General features: G+C 49.4%; 1 protein-coding gene across 2 annotated transcripts; it reads left to right on the forward strand.

The window, feature by feature from the left end:
* The first annotated feature begins 1237 nt into the window (after positions 1 to 1237).
* Tbx3 (T-box transcription factor 3) lies at positions 1238 to 14798 on the forward strand. 2 transcript variants are annotated; one of them, XM_051176540.1, is made up of 8 exons: positions 1238 to 2970; positions 4604 to 4871; positions 5794 to 5853; positions 6121 to 6267; positions 8042 to 8118; positions 9091 to 9248; positions 10600 to 11270; positions 12771 to 14798. In XM_051176540.1, the coding sequence occupies exons 1-8, from the start codon at positions 2582 to 2584 to the stop codon at positions 13230 to 13232; spliced, it is 2232 nt and encodes a 743-aa protein (XP_051032497.1). In that variant the 5' UTR covers positions 1238 to 2581; the 3' UTR covers positions 13233 to 14798. The 2 variants fall into 2 exon arrangements, with proteins under 2 accessions (XP_051032497.1, XP_051032498.1); XM_051176541.1 differs by lacking the exon at positions 5794 to 5853 and having other exon boundaries at positions 1241 to 2970.
* The last annotated feature ends 693 nt before the right edge of the window (positions 14799 to 15491 follow it).

The raw sequence follows: 15491 nt of genomic DNA on the forward strand, positions 1-15491 counted from the left end.
CCAGCCCTTTTTCTGTCCCCTCTCCTAGCAAAGAAAGTCTTGTCCCAGGAAAACGAAAAACTTCGCTAAGATTACCCTCCACTTAAACCGGGGCGGCCCAGATCCTCCACCCTCAAACAACGACTGTAGGTTGGGGGAGTTCTCTGACCCCGGCTTGGGCCGCGGGAACAGAGGTCCCCGGTTCAAGTCTCATCAGTCAGTTTACCTTCACCCCCGACCCTGGGATGAGCAGGGACCCAGTCTCCCGACCTCTGGGGTAGAGGGGTGAGTTTCACGGTGTGTTTTTTACAAATTTGGCCCCCGACTTCTGCCAAGATAAGTCCCCGGGGCGGAGAAGGAACTGAGGCACCAAGAGATAAGTGCGATGCCTGGGGAAGATACCGGCCTGGTGCACCTCCCCCAACCAACTCCCTCAGCCCAAGTCTGCAGCTCCCCGGCGAGCGGGCCCGCCCGGGGGTGAGGACTGGGGCTTGGAGGAGCCAGGCCCACAGTCGCTGCACTCACTTGTTCCAGCGGCTTCGTTTTCTCTACACCCACACCCCCATCCGGGTGAAACACCGGTGTCCGCATCCGAATGGAAGAGGAACTAGGCTCAAAAGGGTCAGTAAATGCATTTAAAAAAAAAAAGAAAAGAAAAGAAAACCAAAACAAAACCGAGTCCATATCGCAAAACGAGTTTAGACTGGGCCGGAGCGCAGGCCTTGTACGTGTTTGCGTGTTTTTCCGCGCGGGGCTCGGTCCCAGTGTGTTGGCGCGCTTTCGGGTACAGATACGCAGGGGGCGTTTGAGTCTGTGCATGTGGCTGCGGGTGGGGAGCACGCACCGGGGAGATAGAGAAAGGTCTGTGAGCTCCCGTGCGCCGGTGGCTCTGGAAGCCCGAGCACCCAGGCGCTCGAGCTTAAGGACTTGACTTAGAGGCGTCTGCGCGTCTGCACGTGGGGCTGCCTAGCTGCGCAAGCGGGGAGCTTTTGTTCACGCGCACTGGTCGAATGGGAGACTCGGCGGCCTGCTTGGCTAGCCCGGGGCCGGCAGAGGGAAGAAGCGGCAGATCTGTACAGAGAAGCGGCTGCGAGCTAGAGCTGCAGCGCTCAGAGCGCGCGAGAGGCGAGCGCCCCTGCCCGGCGCCTCGGTTGCCGGGCAGGCTGCCTGGCTCCCGCCCTCGCTCCCTCCCCCTTCCTCCCTGGCCCTGCCTCCTCCCCGGATCCCCGGGGCTTGGATGGCTGAGGCCTTTCAGACGTAGGCTGAGCTGAGAGGGAGCCGGGGCGAGCTCCTCTGGCTGCTGCGAACTCTCTTCTGGATCAGCCACCTAGAGGCGACTTTGGTGCGCGCGCGGCGCCCTGGTGGCTCCCCGCCCTCCCCTCTGATCATGTTGACATAAACGCAGGACAGGCCGTAGTACCGCGCGGCGCAGCGACGTTCCAGTTTCCGACACCTTCTTTTTATAACTCGGCTCTATTCCCCCAGCACTCGACCTGTGAAAACCACGCCTATGAAGCCACACAATTGGTCCGAAAGCGTCAAAGAGCCAATCAACAAGCCTCGGGCTCCCGCAGCCCACAGCTCAGCCCGACCGTCCAGAGCCGCCGAGCAGACGCCCGGGGAATTCTAGAGGCGGAGGAGGGTGGCGAGGTGCTCGCTCGCTCTCTTTCTCTCTCCCTCCCTTTGCTCGCCTACTCCGGCTCCCAATCACTCCCGTCTCTTCCTCCTTTCCTATATATGTATTTTTTGCACCCGTTTTCTCGATCCTCCCTCGCCCTACGCGCCCGGACGCTGATTTTTTAATTTATTATTTTTAGGAAAGCGATTTCGCTCACGTTTTTTTAGCACAAGGAAGACAGCCGAGTCCCTGAGGCAGAAGATTGCAGGCACCATTCGGATCGCCACTCAGACACTGCGCGCAGCTCGGAGCCAGAGAGAAGGAGGAGAGTGAACTGAAGCCAGCTTCGCAGTTTTGATAACGTCGCTGGAAAGGGGCTTAAATCAGTTTTTTTTTTTTTTTTTTTTAAAGAGAGACTTTTCCTTCCCCCTTGATCTCGCTCCCTGTGAAAGCCAGAGTCTGTCTAGCTCAACTAAGACGCCTCCTGCGAGAAAGCCTGAGAAGAGCTAGGGGGCGGGGGAAGGAGACGAAAAAAGGTTTAAAAAAAAAAAAAAGTCTCGGAGAACCTTGCGCTTTGGCAACAAAGAGCGTGGGAGCCGGGGAGCCACCCCGGGAAAAGGCTGTGTGTCTATTTCCAGCTAAGCCACAGGGCTCGGGCGCCGGTCGAGCCCCTGCTTGCTGCTCGCCCTACTGAAACCTACTTCCAGGAGCGGCTTTTCAAACTCACTGCACGCACCAGGACAGCCCCTGCAGAGGCTATGTCTCCTGATCTGTCGCCGTGCCCTCTTTAAAAGCCTCATTCTCTTTCCCCAAAGACACTTTCCCCTTCCCTTTCAAAGGCTTTAGTTGTAATTTGTTCCTCTTTTTATTTTAAACAAAACAAAACTATGTGTTGCTGTTGATTTTTTTTTTATTGTTTTTGAAAAGCAAAAACAAAAGCGGAGCCAAGCCAGCAGCTGCGGACTGGTTCCCTATCTGGAGTGGATGAGCCTCTCCATGAGAGATCCGGTTATCCCTGGGACAAGCATGGCCTATCATCCGTTCCTACCTCACCGGGCGCCGGACTTCGCCATGAGCGCGGTGCTGGGCCACCAGCCGCCTTTCTTCCCCGCGCTAACGCTGCCTCCCAACGGCGCCGCGGCGCTCTCCCTGCCGGGAGCCCTGGCCAAGCCCATCATGGATCAATTGGTGGGGGCCGCTGAGACCGGCATTCCGTTCTCATCTCTGGGACCTCAGGCGCATCTGAGGCCTCTGAAGACCATGGAACCTGAAGAGGACGTGGAAGACGACCCCAAGGTGCACCTGGAGGCCAAGGAACTTTGGGACCAGTTTCACAAGCGGGGTACGGAGATGGTCATTACCAAGTCGGGAAGGTAAGAAATCAGTAAGGACACCCCCCCCAAAAAAAAATCTGAAGTTTTTCATGTTTTTTTTTTTTCCTGTCTCTTAAAACAGTAGACTCTGTATGTTACGTTTGGAACGAAAACTCCCCACCACCCTCCCCCAAAATGCAGAAACTTCTGGGCCCTGCTCAAGGGTCAGGAAATTTCAGCCTACCTGGGCCCGCTGCGGGGTTCTTCGGGACCTGTACCTTGGGTTCCGTACAGAATAGAAGGTGTTTTCCATTGAAAGAGACATACACTGACTTCTGTAGCAGTGGAGAAAAACGCCCTGGTGCAGAAAGCCCCTTTGTAAAGCCATTCTGAAATATCTTTATTTCTGTTTGTTCTTGTCTGGTTGGTTTTACTTCCCAGGATGGACACTTAAAGCCCCTCTTGTACTGTAGTGGGAGACCAGTGGCGATTCCTCTGGCCCTTTGGCCCTTTCTGTCTTTCCGTTTAGTCTCTGGGGCTGAAGGCGGCCTAAGCCCGACTGGTCTGAGACAGAGAAACCAAAGGCAAGGCAAAGGAGCGAAGGACCTTTGGTTTCTTTTCCCATGGCCATCTCTCTTGTCCGCAAGCCCAGGGAGAACGGAGCAGGCACTCTAGCTAATTAAGGTTATGTATGTAGACCCAAGGAACCCTGCTTTTGTCCTCCAATATTATTACTTTACATAACATTTAGTGTCCTTAACTGACCAAAACAAGCTTGTAAGAGAGGACCCTGGGACCAGCATTTGAAACCACCGATTTAAGAAAAAAGAAAATGTCTGTAGCATCGAGGTTTATCAGGATACCAGTTGAAAGGGCACGAAAATTAAACCCCCACTTATCCGTCTCCCTCCAAACTACTTGAGGCCAAAGTTTGGCATCAGCTCTTTCTCCAACCCACAAGACATTTAGTCGGTTTTCATAACTGAGTACTTCCTTTTAAGTCAGAAGTACAGAAAGCCAGCACTTGTGTGAAATTAAACAGCAGGATCTTGCAGTGGCCTACAGAGTAGAGGAATGCGGTTTATAGCTTAAATCACGGATGGGATGGGTTACCAGGCCCCGTGTTTGTCTGCCTCCAACCTCCCTTCTGAGAACTCACTGTAATACTTCGCCAGCATCGGGCTTACCCCTCAGTCCACAACGGGACATTTATTTCCTCGATAAGCTTTAATGTTTTCTCATCAATAGGACGGTAGAAAATCCTAACCTTTATTAACCACTGTTTCTTAGAACCCCACCTCTAACTGTTTCAAACTAAATACATTCAGAAAAGGAAAGACAAAACTTAGGCAAGAATTCATTCGTCTTTACAGAGGGCAATCAATCTAAATAGCCACACAGACAAACATTTTTTTTTGTCGTTTTTTTTTTTTTGTTTGTTTTGTTTTTAAAGAAATAGTAGGTCCTTTTTGAGACACAAGATTGCTGAAATTGATTTCATTTGAGGCTTGGGATAGGAAAACAATGGGAAATTGATCATTTTTAATGTCAGTGTGGAAGTAAACAATTTTACTTACAGTTGCCCTGTCTGGGCAGAAAGCCTTATGCTTTGAGATGGTGCCATTACAGAGGTCCTGAGCCCTGTACCCCATTTTATTTATCTGTTTCCCTTTTCTGTGCTCTGCTGTTGTAGGAGAATGTTCCCCCCATTTAAAGTGAGGTGCTCTGGGCTGGATAAAAAGGCCAAGTATATTCTATTGATGGACATTATAGCTGCTGATGACTGTCGATATAAATTTCACAATTCTCGGTGGATGGTGGCCGGTAAGGCAGACCCCGAAATGCCAAAGAGAATGTACATACACCCGGACAGCCCCGCTACGGGGGAACAGTGGATGTCCAAAGTCGTCACTTTCCACAAACTGAAACTCACCAACAACATATCGGATAAACATGGATTTGTAAGTTTCATTGACTATCAGTAAGACTCTGGGAGGTATGGCTTCCTAGTGAACTGAATTTGGGCCCAGGCTCCTCTTCAGCTGCTGGTTGCCACATATAGCCAACTTTGTTCAATTTGCAACCTAGTTGCAGAGTGGATTAAGTGTGTGGGGAGGGGAGTGAGGGGGGGGAGTCTTGCTCCCTGCATAATGGCAGGCCTGACATTCTAGAAGAATTTACTAGAATAGCAATCAAAGATCCTGGGTAGGTGCCGGACCTGGAAGTATAAGAACAAAAGTATTAAGAACAAAAAGTTATGAATCGATTTTGTTAAAGTTTTGTACATGGACAGGGTTTTATTTTGCTTAGAAATATTGTTTTATTTCTTTGAAATCAGCCATGTTGTATCTTGGGCAAGATTGAATGTTCAAAGCCTTTACTGGGCTGGTTCAAGGCTGTGACTACATTTCTGAAAGTGTATTTTCTTTTGCTAAAAGTGATTTGGGCTTAGATGATAGTCAGGTGTAATAGGGACAAGCTTCAACCGTTGGGGTTGAAAAAAATGGTGTGTGTACTGGGGAATGCGTGTGGATTCTGTGAGTGAGTGTTCTTAGTGACTTTAAGAAGACTTGGGTTGCCTGTGAAAGTCAGGCCTGGGACCTTTGCCTGTTCCTGCCCCTCCTCAGCATTTCAATAGAATAAACAAAGTGATAAGCGAGGAATAAGCAGAAAGATTAGGCCCAGGAAGATGTGAATAGCTCGGAAATATCTAAAGCGGACAGGGATTGCATTTGAAGCCCTTGATTTGATTAGGGCATAAATATTCCCCTCTAGAGCGAGGCCTCTCAAGGCCTTAAGTGGATTGGGCTTGTCAATTAGTGGGCGCTTAAAGTACTGAATCATTTTGTAAATTAAAATGCATGTTTTTCTCTATCTTTCAAGACTTTGGCCTTCCCAAGCGATCACGCAACCTGGCAGGGGAATTATAGTTTTGGGACCCAGGTAGGCTAGGGTTCAGGGTACAAATGAATATGTAGACGGTGAGGGAGGGGTCGGGGGGCACGCTTTAGAAGCTGAGGAACAATTTGGAACTCTCCAGAAGATGACATGCTGTGGCGTGAAATGTGCCCCAAGGAGGTGGGCTTTGGAGCCAGCAGTGGGGACATTGTCGGCTTGGCAGGGGACCTAAGATCTCATTTGTCCTATTAAGCCATTCTCTCTCTTTCTTCTTTCTTTTTTATGTGTGTATTCCCCTCCCTGCTTCTACAGACCATACTCAACTCTATGCATAAGTACCAGCCCCGGTTCCACATCGTCAGAGCCAATGATATTTTGAAACTGCCTTATAGTACATTTCGCACATACCTGTTCCCGGAAACAGAATTCATTGCCGTGACTGCCTACCAAAATGACAAGGTAACCCACAGGGCATTTCTCTCCACCTTTAAGTTTGTTTGCTAGCAGTGAGAAAATTATTAGGACATTGGACAAAAAGTCCCTGTGTGATTTGACCTTCTAGGGAGAGGACTGATTCCTTGTAGGGGGGGCACAACAAAACTCTCCTCCCAGCTGGGAATCTGATGCTTGTATTAAACTGCTATTCTAGTCACTGCCCTGGTCCCAGGGGCTTGTCTCCTGGTGTTTCCTAGTTCATCCTCTTCAGGAGGTAGGAAGAGGGGGGGGGGGAGAGGGAGAGAGGGAGAGAGAATGAGAATCAGTACTGGAAGGAACCAGGTAACTTTTAAGGTGAAAAGAGAAAGAATGTAGAACCCTGACTGGAGACTCTTGAGTAGAGATAGATGGGCGCTCCTCTCATAGCCAAAAAATCCTGAATACATGATTTGCTTTAATTATTTTTGCTGCTGTTGTTGATAATGGTAGTGGTGTGGAAAACTCCACCCTAACCCAGAGTCATGTTGACTGAGTTGTCTGAGGCTTCCCACTTAGAGGTGGGAATAGTCACTAGCTCTTCCTTTGGCCTGAAGCTGATGATTCAAAGGGGCTCACACCTGGAATCTGCAGTTCTCCTGGCCAGAAAAGAGTATCTGTTGATGGTTCACCAGAATGGAGCTTGGCACCTGTGGGTGGGTGGGGAGGGGTTGAGGACCCCTGTTGCTCTTGGCTTGAGCTCTGGACCTCAGGGAGAGGCCACTTTACCTGGCAACACCATGTACTTTGAACTCATGGTCAGTCCCTGGTCCCTGTGGACACCGATCCTCACATTTCCTAGTCTGGATGTTAACTCACCTTCTTGCCTCAAGTAAAACCTGATGCCTGTCATCAGAACCCAAACCAAAGCCCTGGTTCCTACCTCCTAGTCACTGGATACATAGTTTCTCTACCAGACTCCTAGTCACTGGATACATAGTTTCTCTACCAGACTCCTAGTCACTGGATACATAGTTTCTCTACCAGACTAGTGTTTAAAGATAACAATCTTTCTTCAAGCACATGCTCCTCTAGACCCAGAATCCTGTGAAAATTACATTGTTACTTTAATGGCTTTAAATAAATCAGGGTGGGGGAGGGGGTAGGAGAGAAACAAAAGTAACAAATGAAAACAAATGCTAACAGTGGCCATTTCTTTTTGAATCTCTAAGTCCTCAGTATTACTCAGTATTATTCCTTCACCTCCACTCTTGCCTGGGGGGGGGTCATTCTAGTATAAGATAGTGAAACCCCATAATTAATTTTATTAGATTCACAGAAAAGTTTTTCATGTATAGGATGTGTGTTTATGTGTGTGTATACACACACGTATGCGATGGTGGTTGGGAAACAGCAGGAAATGGCATTTTAACATACGTTATAATTAATTGTGCTATATAAAAAATAATCAAAACAGAAGCCTACTAACTTGGATCTATAGGCTGTGCTTTTTTGGCCACACTGGGACTGTCTCACTTCTAAATCTAAACTGTCTAAAGGAAGGAATTTCTTTGGATAATCTCAGTGTGGAATCCTTGCTTGGCTCCTAGAAACATGAAAGGTTAACTACTGTCTCTTTTGATGTTTCCACCCCTTCCCATCTTCCTGACATCATCTCCCCTCTCGCTCTTATTTGGTCCATCCCTGAGATTACTTGGGCAGTCACATTTCTATGAGAGACAGGGGAGTTGGCGGGAGGGGCACATTTATAACATTCGACAAAGTAAAGCTAATACCTGTCTTGCTTGTGTGTTTTCTCTAGATAACTCAGTTAAAAATAGACAACAACCCTTTTGCAAAAGGTTTTCGGGACACTGGGAATGGCAGGAGAGAAAAAAGGTGAGCTGAGACTTTTAATTTTGGAGATAATTGGTAAATGGTTTTCTTAGGCTTAAACTTGGAAGTATTAGAAGTGAAGGTGAAATGCTTGGATGGTGAAGAATGTGGGGGCGGGGGTCAGCTTCTTCCCTCTTGCTGCATAGTGGCCCAGGTAGAGAACATTCTATACTACTTGTTGTCTTTAAGGGAACTAAGGCTACACTGGCAGTGCTGACCAGAAAAGGGTCTCAGGGGTAGGATAGTAGGTGACAGGGGCACCTATTAATTGTTAGTTAATTGGCATTTGTCCTGAGCAAGACCTAAGAAGGGACCCGGCCATTCACAAATTCTTCCAGAGTCTTTGCAACCTCCTCTCAAATAGGGTTTGAGATGAGGCCCCTTGAGAAATCCAGGGTGCTTTCCCTCCCTCTTTCCTTTCTGGATCTCTGTATCAATTTTTGCTTTAAATAGGCAGTGGTAAGACCATAGAAAAACCTGTGCACCCACGCCCCTTTTTAGAAGATTTTCTACAAGTCCAGAAAAATCATCTACCAATTTTTAAAGTTTATTCCCTTGAGGCTGAACATTAAAAATGATTTCAAACATTGAAATAAGCTTAAACTCCAATTAATGGTCGGTAAACTGGTTACCATGTAATGAATGCTTCCTGCCCATGTTAGTGCCCATGCAGGGGTTTGGTAGGCTGGGTGTTCACAGCACCATCCCCTCTGTAAGGCCAGTAATGTCCCTGGACAACTCTAGCCTCTATCCTGAAGTTTTAAAGATTTCCCTGACCAAGTGCATAGGCCTCCTCCCAGTTAAACAGTCAAGAACAATGCTGGGGTCTGTGTTGTATGGTCACAGCAAATTTCACAGACTTCATGTTGGGCAGTGTGGGGTGAGGTGTGTGCCACTCCGGAAAGTGGGTAAAGAAAACAAAGAAAGGAAGTGAATGTGACATTCTCTAACGATGGGTGTGGGCCTCTATCTCAGAAAGCAGCTCACCCTGCAATCCATGAGGGTGTTTGATGAGAGACACAAGAAGGAGACTGGGACCTCTGATGAGTCCTCCAGTGAGCAGGCAGCCTTCAACTGCTTCGCCCAGGCCTCCTCTCCAGCTGTGTCCACTGTGGGGACATCCAACCTCAAAGGTAAACTTGGCATCCTTGGTGATGACTAGACTCCAGGTCTCCTTGGCCTTGAGGCCTAGGAAGTTAGGGAAGGTCCTGAGCCAGTAGATTCTTCACTTTATTTGCAAGAGGGGGTAGCAGAGACCTCAGAACACCGGTGTGTGTGTGTGTGTGTGTGTGTGTGTGTGTGTCCGTCCTCTTGGAAAGGGCAGTTGTACAAAGCACCTGAAGCATGTCTCTGTCCTTCACTCTTTACTCACCCTTTACTCCCTTCTGTCTTCTCTTTCCAATCATCAGTATTCAGGTGCTGGTCAACCCAGGTGAATTCTGGGTGAGACTGTTGGGCAGGGAGAAGGCCAGAGATTCTCAGCCACCTGGTACAGGGAAGGTGGTAGAAGAAAAAGCCACAGCTGATCTAGGGGAGGAGACGAAGCCCTTGGGGAGATGGGGGTAGTGGTAGAAAAAGTGGTTTGAATCTCTGAGCCAGTTTTCTGTTTAAAGAACAAGTAGCATTTATTTAGAAAGACAGCTCTCAACGGGAAGAAACCTGTTTTTAAAGTGAAATAAAATGGAAAGCTTTTTATGTCTTCAATCCACTTAAGCTTTTAACATAAAGTGGGGTTCCGTTTTATTCTTTGTCTGGTAGGACACCCACAGAGTAGGGTGTGGTGGGAGAAAGACACACAAATAATAAATATAAATAAGATCTGATTGCTGATTGTCCACCACCCGTCTTTGTAGGGACTGAGGGGAACATAGATAGCTCTTGGTGGTAGGGTGGTAGTTTCTGCCTGTGCCCATTCAGATGTAAGGATTCTTTCCAAACAAATCCAAAACGTTCACAAATTTGTGGAAGCACCTGACCTCCATTGCTCTCTGAGCCAAAGACTCTGAAGGTGACAGGAATGGATTCCAGCAGAGTTCTGAGTTCTCATCTTTGAAAAGCGAATTTGCAATCCAATGGGAGAAATTCAAGAGAAAGTTCTGATGCCTTAGTAGCTTTCTTTCTGGTTTTGTTTTGTTTTAATGGAGAATCATTGCAATAAGAAAAGCTGTCCGTTGGGGGCCTGGCTGGTAGAGGCTAAACCGTGCCTTAACACTTGTGATGTTTCTTGAATTTAACTGTAAAAGTGTTACATCATCCCATTTTACAGAGAGGAAAAACAGAGGCTGGGAGTGGTTTGAGCCGGGTTACACGGCCAGTAAGCTGCCCATTAGGAATCTTGGTTTTGTCACTCCAGACCGTCCTGTCTCTGATGCCTCAGTACTGGCATGCCAGGCGTTGCACCACCGCGGTGGGCTGGGAGGTGGAGTTTAAACTAGGAACCAAGTCTGACAGCCGGTTCCCCGGCGTTTTCCTTTCTTCCCCAAGATCTGTGTCACAGCGAAGCCGAAAGTGATGCTGAGGCCGAAAGCAAGGACGAGCACGGTCCCGAGGCCTGCGACGCGGCTAAGATTTCCACCACCACCGCCGAGGAGCCAGGCCGAGACAAGGGCAGCCCAGCCACCAGGGCACAGCTGTTCCCCGCGGAATCAGGCCGGGCCCGAGACACCGCGCGGCTGGACAAGGCATCGCCAGATTCGCGCCACAGCCCGGCCACCATCTCATCCAGCACTCGCGTTCCGGGAGCCGATGAGCGCAGGAGCCCCGGACGCGAGGGTCCAGGCGCCGCCAAGGTGGATGATGCGCGCCCGCTGCCCACCAAGGACGCCTTCGCTCCATTGTCAGTGCAGACCGACGCTGCCGCGCACCTGGCTCAGGGGCCCCTTCCGGGCTTGGGTTTTGCCCCAGGCCTAGCCGGCCAGCAGTTCTTCAACGGGCACCCTCTCTTCTTGCATCCCAGCCAGTTTGCCATGGGCGGCGCCTTCTCCAGCATGGCTGCGGGCATGGGGCCCCTGCTGGCCACAGTATCCGGGGCATCCACCGGCGTCTCGGGCCTGGATTCTACAGCCATGGCCTCTGCTGCCGCAGCGCAGGGACTGTCCGGGGCCTCGGCTGCCACCCTGCCCTTCCATCTTCAACAGCATGTGCTGGCCTCCCAGGTATTATTCCTGCCTGACCTCCCATCCTTGACGCTCACTCCAGTCTCTCTCTCCGCTCCAGTCCCTTGCCTAAGACCGTTAGACAGTGATTCATGCTAGTAACCATTAGAGTGTTTTATTGACCCTTTGCACCTATTCCCACTGAGCATCGTGACCGCCGCACCCCCTAAAGTCCCTTAAACTGCTTCCTATAGGTTAGTCTGGGCATGGCTAAGTCCCACACTGCTTAACATTGTGACAAGTTGGAATCGTTTGATGTATCATCTCTAGCCCAGAGATGTTGAGTCCTTGGCTCAGGTCACACAGCTAGCCCCTCGCCCCCCTCTCCTTCCCCCCCCCCACCCCCCGTGGAGCTGAGCCAGTCTGACTCACCCAGCCAGCCTCTTTGATTTCATCTTTGAGCCAACATGTATGTTTCTCTGGAGGCTGCTTCGACACTACTCCCCTGGGGAAGGGATTGAGGGGAGGGGAGGCGACTGACTCCCTAGGTGAGAATTTGGTCTGGAGTCAGTGAGCTTTCCACCTACTTAAGCTCTTCTCCCCACCCCCACCCCAAACAGGCCAGCGGGCCAGCCTGTCTCCAAAGGGTTAATGGATTGTGTACACGTGGGAAATGTCAAAGGAGAGGGGGACTGGCTGTGGCAGGCCGGGCCTGTGTGTGTGGTTCAGACAGCTGGGCCCGGGCACTGAGGGGCTGAAGAGAAGAGAGAAAGCTCTGAACCCGGTGGGAAGCCTCTCTGGGGGTTTTCGCCCTATTCTGACCTTTTGTTTTGTCTGAGCACATTCGTCTCCCTTGCCTGAGCCAAAAGGCACATAGCCCTCCCCCATGGGGGGGAGGAGGAAACTAAGACAACAGACTAGCTTCTAACTTACTTCCAACCCTCCTACCTCATGGCTGGTCTCCCCCAGCCAGGCAGGTGACAGGTGGAGGGTCAGCCTGAACAGACAAGTCTAGACATCTCCAGGCAAAGGGCACACCCTGGGCTCTTGCATGCAAATTCTGCTTCTGTGTGGGTTCCTGTCCCATTCCCCGACCTGCCTCAGTCTCCCCCCCCCCCCAGACACAAGCCCTAGAGGCTGAGGTGTTTGCTGCCTTTATTAATAATTAACACCTTTTCATCCCTCCCCCATTTCCTGTCACATTATCCTTAATTTTTCCTACTTGGGAAAGATCTAGAAGGATAAAATTGAGGATTTTATGATAATATGTGCACCAGAGTTTAACTCTAGCCCCTTTGGTGGAGGCCCTCCCTGAGTCCATTCAACAGGTGCAGCTGTTGGCCCTCATGGGAACTTGCTAATAGCCCCGAGGGTCAGGCACCATGGATGACATATTGCAGAAGATTTAATAGCCACAATGATCCTAGTATGTTAACCCCTTGGTTTAGTATACAAGGGATCTGTGGCCTAGGGTGACAGAGCTGAGTGGAAAGTATTGCCCCGGAGAGCAGGGGATGGTCCCCCATTCTCTGACTCCCTGTGTTTCTTCCCTTTCTCCAGGGCTTGGCCATGTCGCCTTTTGGGAGCCTCTTTCCTTACCCCTACACATACATGGCAGCTGCAGCTGCGGCTTCCTCAGCGGCCGCCTCCAGCTCCGTGCACCGCCATCCGTTCCTCAACTTGAACAGCATGCGCCCCAGGCTGCGCTACAGTCCATATTCCATCCCCGTTCCAGTACCCGATAGCAGCAGCCTGCTGGCCACTGCGCTGCCATCCATGGCCTCCGCCGCGGGGCCCCTAGACGCCAAGGCAGCCGCCCTGGCGGCCAGCCCGGCCTCGGTGGCCGTGGACTCGGGGTCAGAACTGAACAGCCGCTCCTCTACCCTGTCCTCCAGCTCAGTGTCCTTGTCACCCAAACTCTGCTCAGAGAAGGAGGCAGCTACCAGTGAACTGCAGAGCATCCAGAGGCTGGTCAGTGGCTTGGAAGCCAAGCCGGACAGGTCCTGCAGCGGGTCCCCTTAAAAACAAAAACAAAAATACCGCTCCCCCCCCCCCCAAAGGTCTCTCCATTCCAGATCGGTCAAATCTGCCAGTGCACTTTGTTGGATGTAAAATAAGCCACAGGCCTTCCACGTGGGGTGATAATCCATTCTTTCAGTTTTGTCTGGGAAGGAGCACCACGTTCCTTCCAGAGAACCACAGGCCTTGTCTTCCTGAGCTGTGGAAACAGGCTGCCGTTGCACTGAGACGCAGGGGTGGGGGGCAAACTGGCTTTTGTGTCTAGGATGACTTCTTTGGAGGCTGGTGTGGAAATTGAGGCTGAAGAACAAGGTAGCCAGGCTGGCCCGGAGAGCGGGTGTTTGAGAGACTGCACCCAAATCTCTTTCTTTCCAAAACCCTTCGTGTGTCAAGTGGAAACAAAATTTTTTTTTCCTAAACTAACAAACCCCAAGCGGGGACAAATGAAGTCCCCGTGGAACTGTCTCTGAAGACTGAAAACTCAATCAGTTGCTGAGTGCCCTTGCCTGATCTATATTAAAGGAATCCTGTGTCTTTTTAATATCGTGAAGTTTTAAAGGAGGATACCAGTCTTTTATTTTTTTGCATGTTACAATTTTCTGGGTTTTATTTTTGAATGGTTTTTGGCTTTTACGGGAAAACAACAAAAACCCTGTCAGCCTCAACCCTGCTCCAATCGGCAACCCCCCCCCCCCGCCGAGGAAGTGGGGGTGGGGCGGGGTGGGGATAAGAGGGAGGCAATGGGAATGAAATCAACTGAGTTTATTTTATCCAAGCGCTGTAGAGGGCTTCGTGTGCCTGTCGGACCATTAGTTCTCTTAACTGTATATGCAATAACAAGGTTTTAAAAGAAATAATAAAGAGGAAACACGACTATTGGACAAAGTATTTATGTAATTATTTGATATCTCTTGTAAATAGGTGGAATATGACCGCTCAGAAAGTTAAAACTTTAATTTATTGAATTGTACATAGCTGGATGTAAATAGGAGTGTGTCTGTCAGGTTTTATTCTTGTTTTGCCTTTTGTTTTTTATTCCCAGGTCAGGAGATGGCTAATTCACACTAACGAGCACAGGGTTCCGTACCTCCATCTATATGCTTTCAAGTAGAGCTGGCTGCAATTTTCTAAGTGTCCAAGAGCTGGTGGAGAGGTGGGGTTGGGAATACTGTTTCCTATTTTCACCAAAATTGGAGAAGTATTGGCCCTTCCAGGCTCCAACTTGAAATGTCCTAAAGCCTAGGAGGGGGTTAAGATTTCGTGGGAGCAGAGGCCACCATTTAAAACCCTTCTAAGTGTTGATACTCAGCCATTCGGCTCTGGCATCTTCTAACCCAAGTGAGGTTTTCTTGCCATTGTTCATCTTGACGGTGTTTTGGATTGGTGTACAGAGAGAGAGGAACTCGTTCACACAACCACGAAAGGCAAAACAAACTAAAAAACTAAAAACCTAAAAAAAAAAAAAATCCATGAAGGCATATTTTGTGTTTAGTCCTTGATGAGTTTTCTGTAATTCTCCTTAAGAAAAAAAAAAAACAGTGAAATTTCAATAAATTTTTATTGAACTGAGTTTTGAAGTCGTGTTAGTGATTTCTTCAAGAGTGTCTCTCGAAGTTGGAAAATTGGAAGGGGTTGATGATGTCCCTGCCTGCTCTCTCCTTTAAATAATAATTAAGACCACCCCACCGCCCAGAAAGCCAAAATGAGATGTCACTCAAATTACAAAGCTGAGAACAAGTCCCTTGCTCCTGCGAAGGGGGCCACATCGATCTGAAAATACTTTCCCTTTAATTTAGGGAACCGGAGGGGAAAGGGGTCTGATTAAGTTTCGTAAATAGGAACTTCATATACTTCAGTTTTAGTAGGGGAAGATTTACTCTGTGTTGAAAGTCGCCCCCCCCCCCCCGCCAGGAATAGGACCAGAAAAAAGCTGGGAGAGCTAAGAAGAGTTTTCGTTTTTAATTCTTTCCCTTTTTGACATGGATCACAAAATAAATTCTCCCTATACCCGAGAATCTGGCATCGGTGAAAAGCCTAAGCCATGTCTGTTGCCCACGAACATTCAGGGTTGGGACAAGGCCAGGGAGGTGCTCACCCCGCACCACAGTGTGCACACTTAGTTTGATCTTGAGAGGGAAGGTAATTAATTCGGGAGCCCACATGGAACCTCCAAGGCAAAAGTCACCCAGGAAGCTGGCATCACCCCCCCACACACACACACACACATTCTTCCCTTAACCCGTCCCCAGGTAGTTAGGGAAG

The sequence above is a fragment of the Phodopus roborovskii genome, unplaced genomic scaffold, assembly GCF_943737965.1.
Source record: "Phodopus roborovskii unplaced genomic scaffold, PHOROB, whole genome shotgun sequence".
Classification (NCBI taxonomy): Eukaryota; Metazoa; Chordata; class Mammalia; order Rodentia; family Cricetidae; genus Phodopus; species Phodopus roborovskii.

Bases quoted from the DNA above. Each gene is read 5' to 3' on its own strand.
- Tbx3 (XM_051176540.1), top strand. From the start codon at position 2,582: ATGAGCCTCTCCATGAGAGATCCGGTTATCCCTGGGACAAGCATGGCC. The intron at 2,971-4,603 runs GTAAGAAATCAG...CTGCTGTTGTAG, and splicing joins GTCATTACCAAGTCGGGAAG to GAGAATGTTCCCCCCATTTA. The intron at 9,249-10,599 runs GTAAACTTGGCA...TTCTTCCCCAAG, and splicing joins GGGGACATCCAACCTCAAAG to ATCTGTGTCACAGCGAAGCC.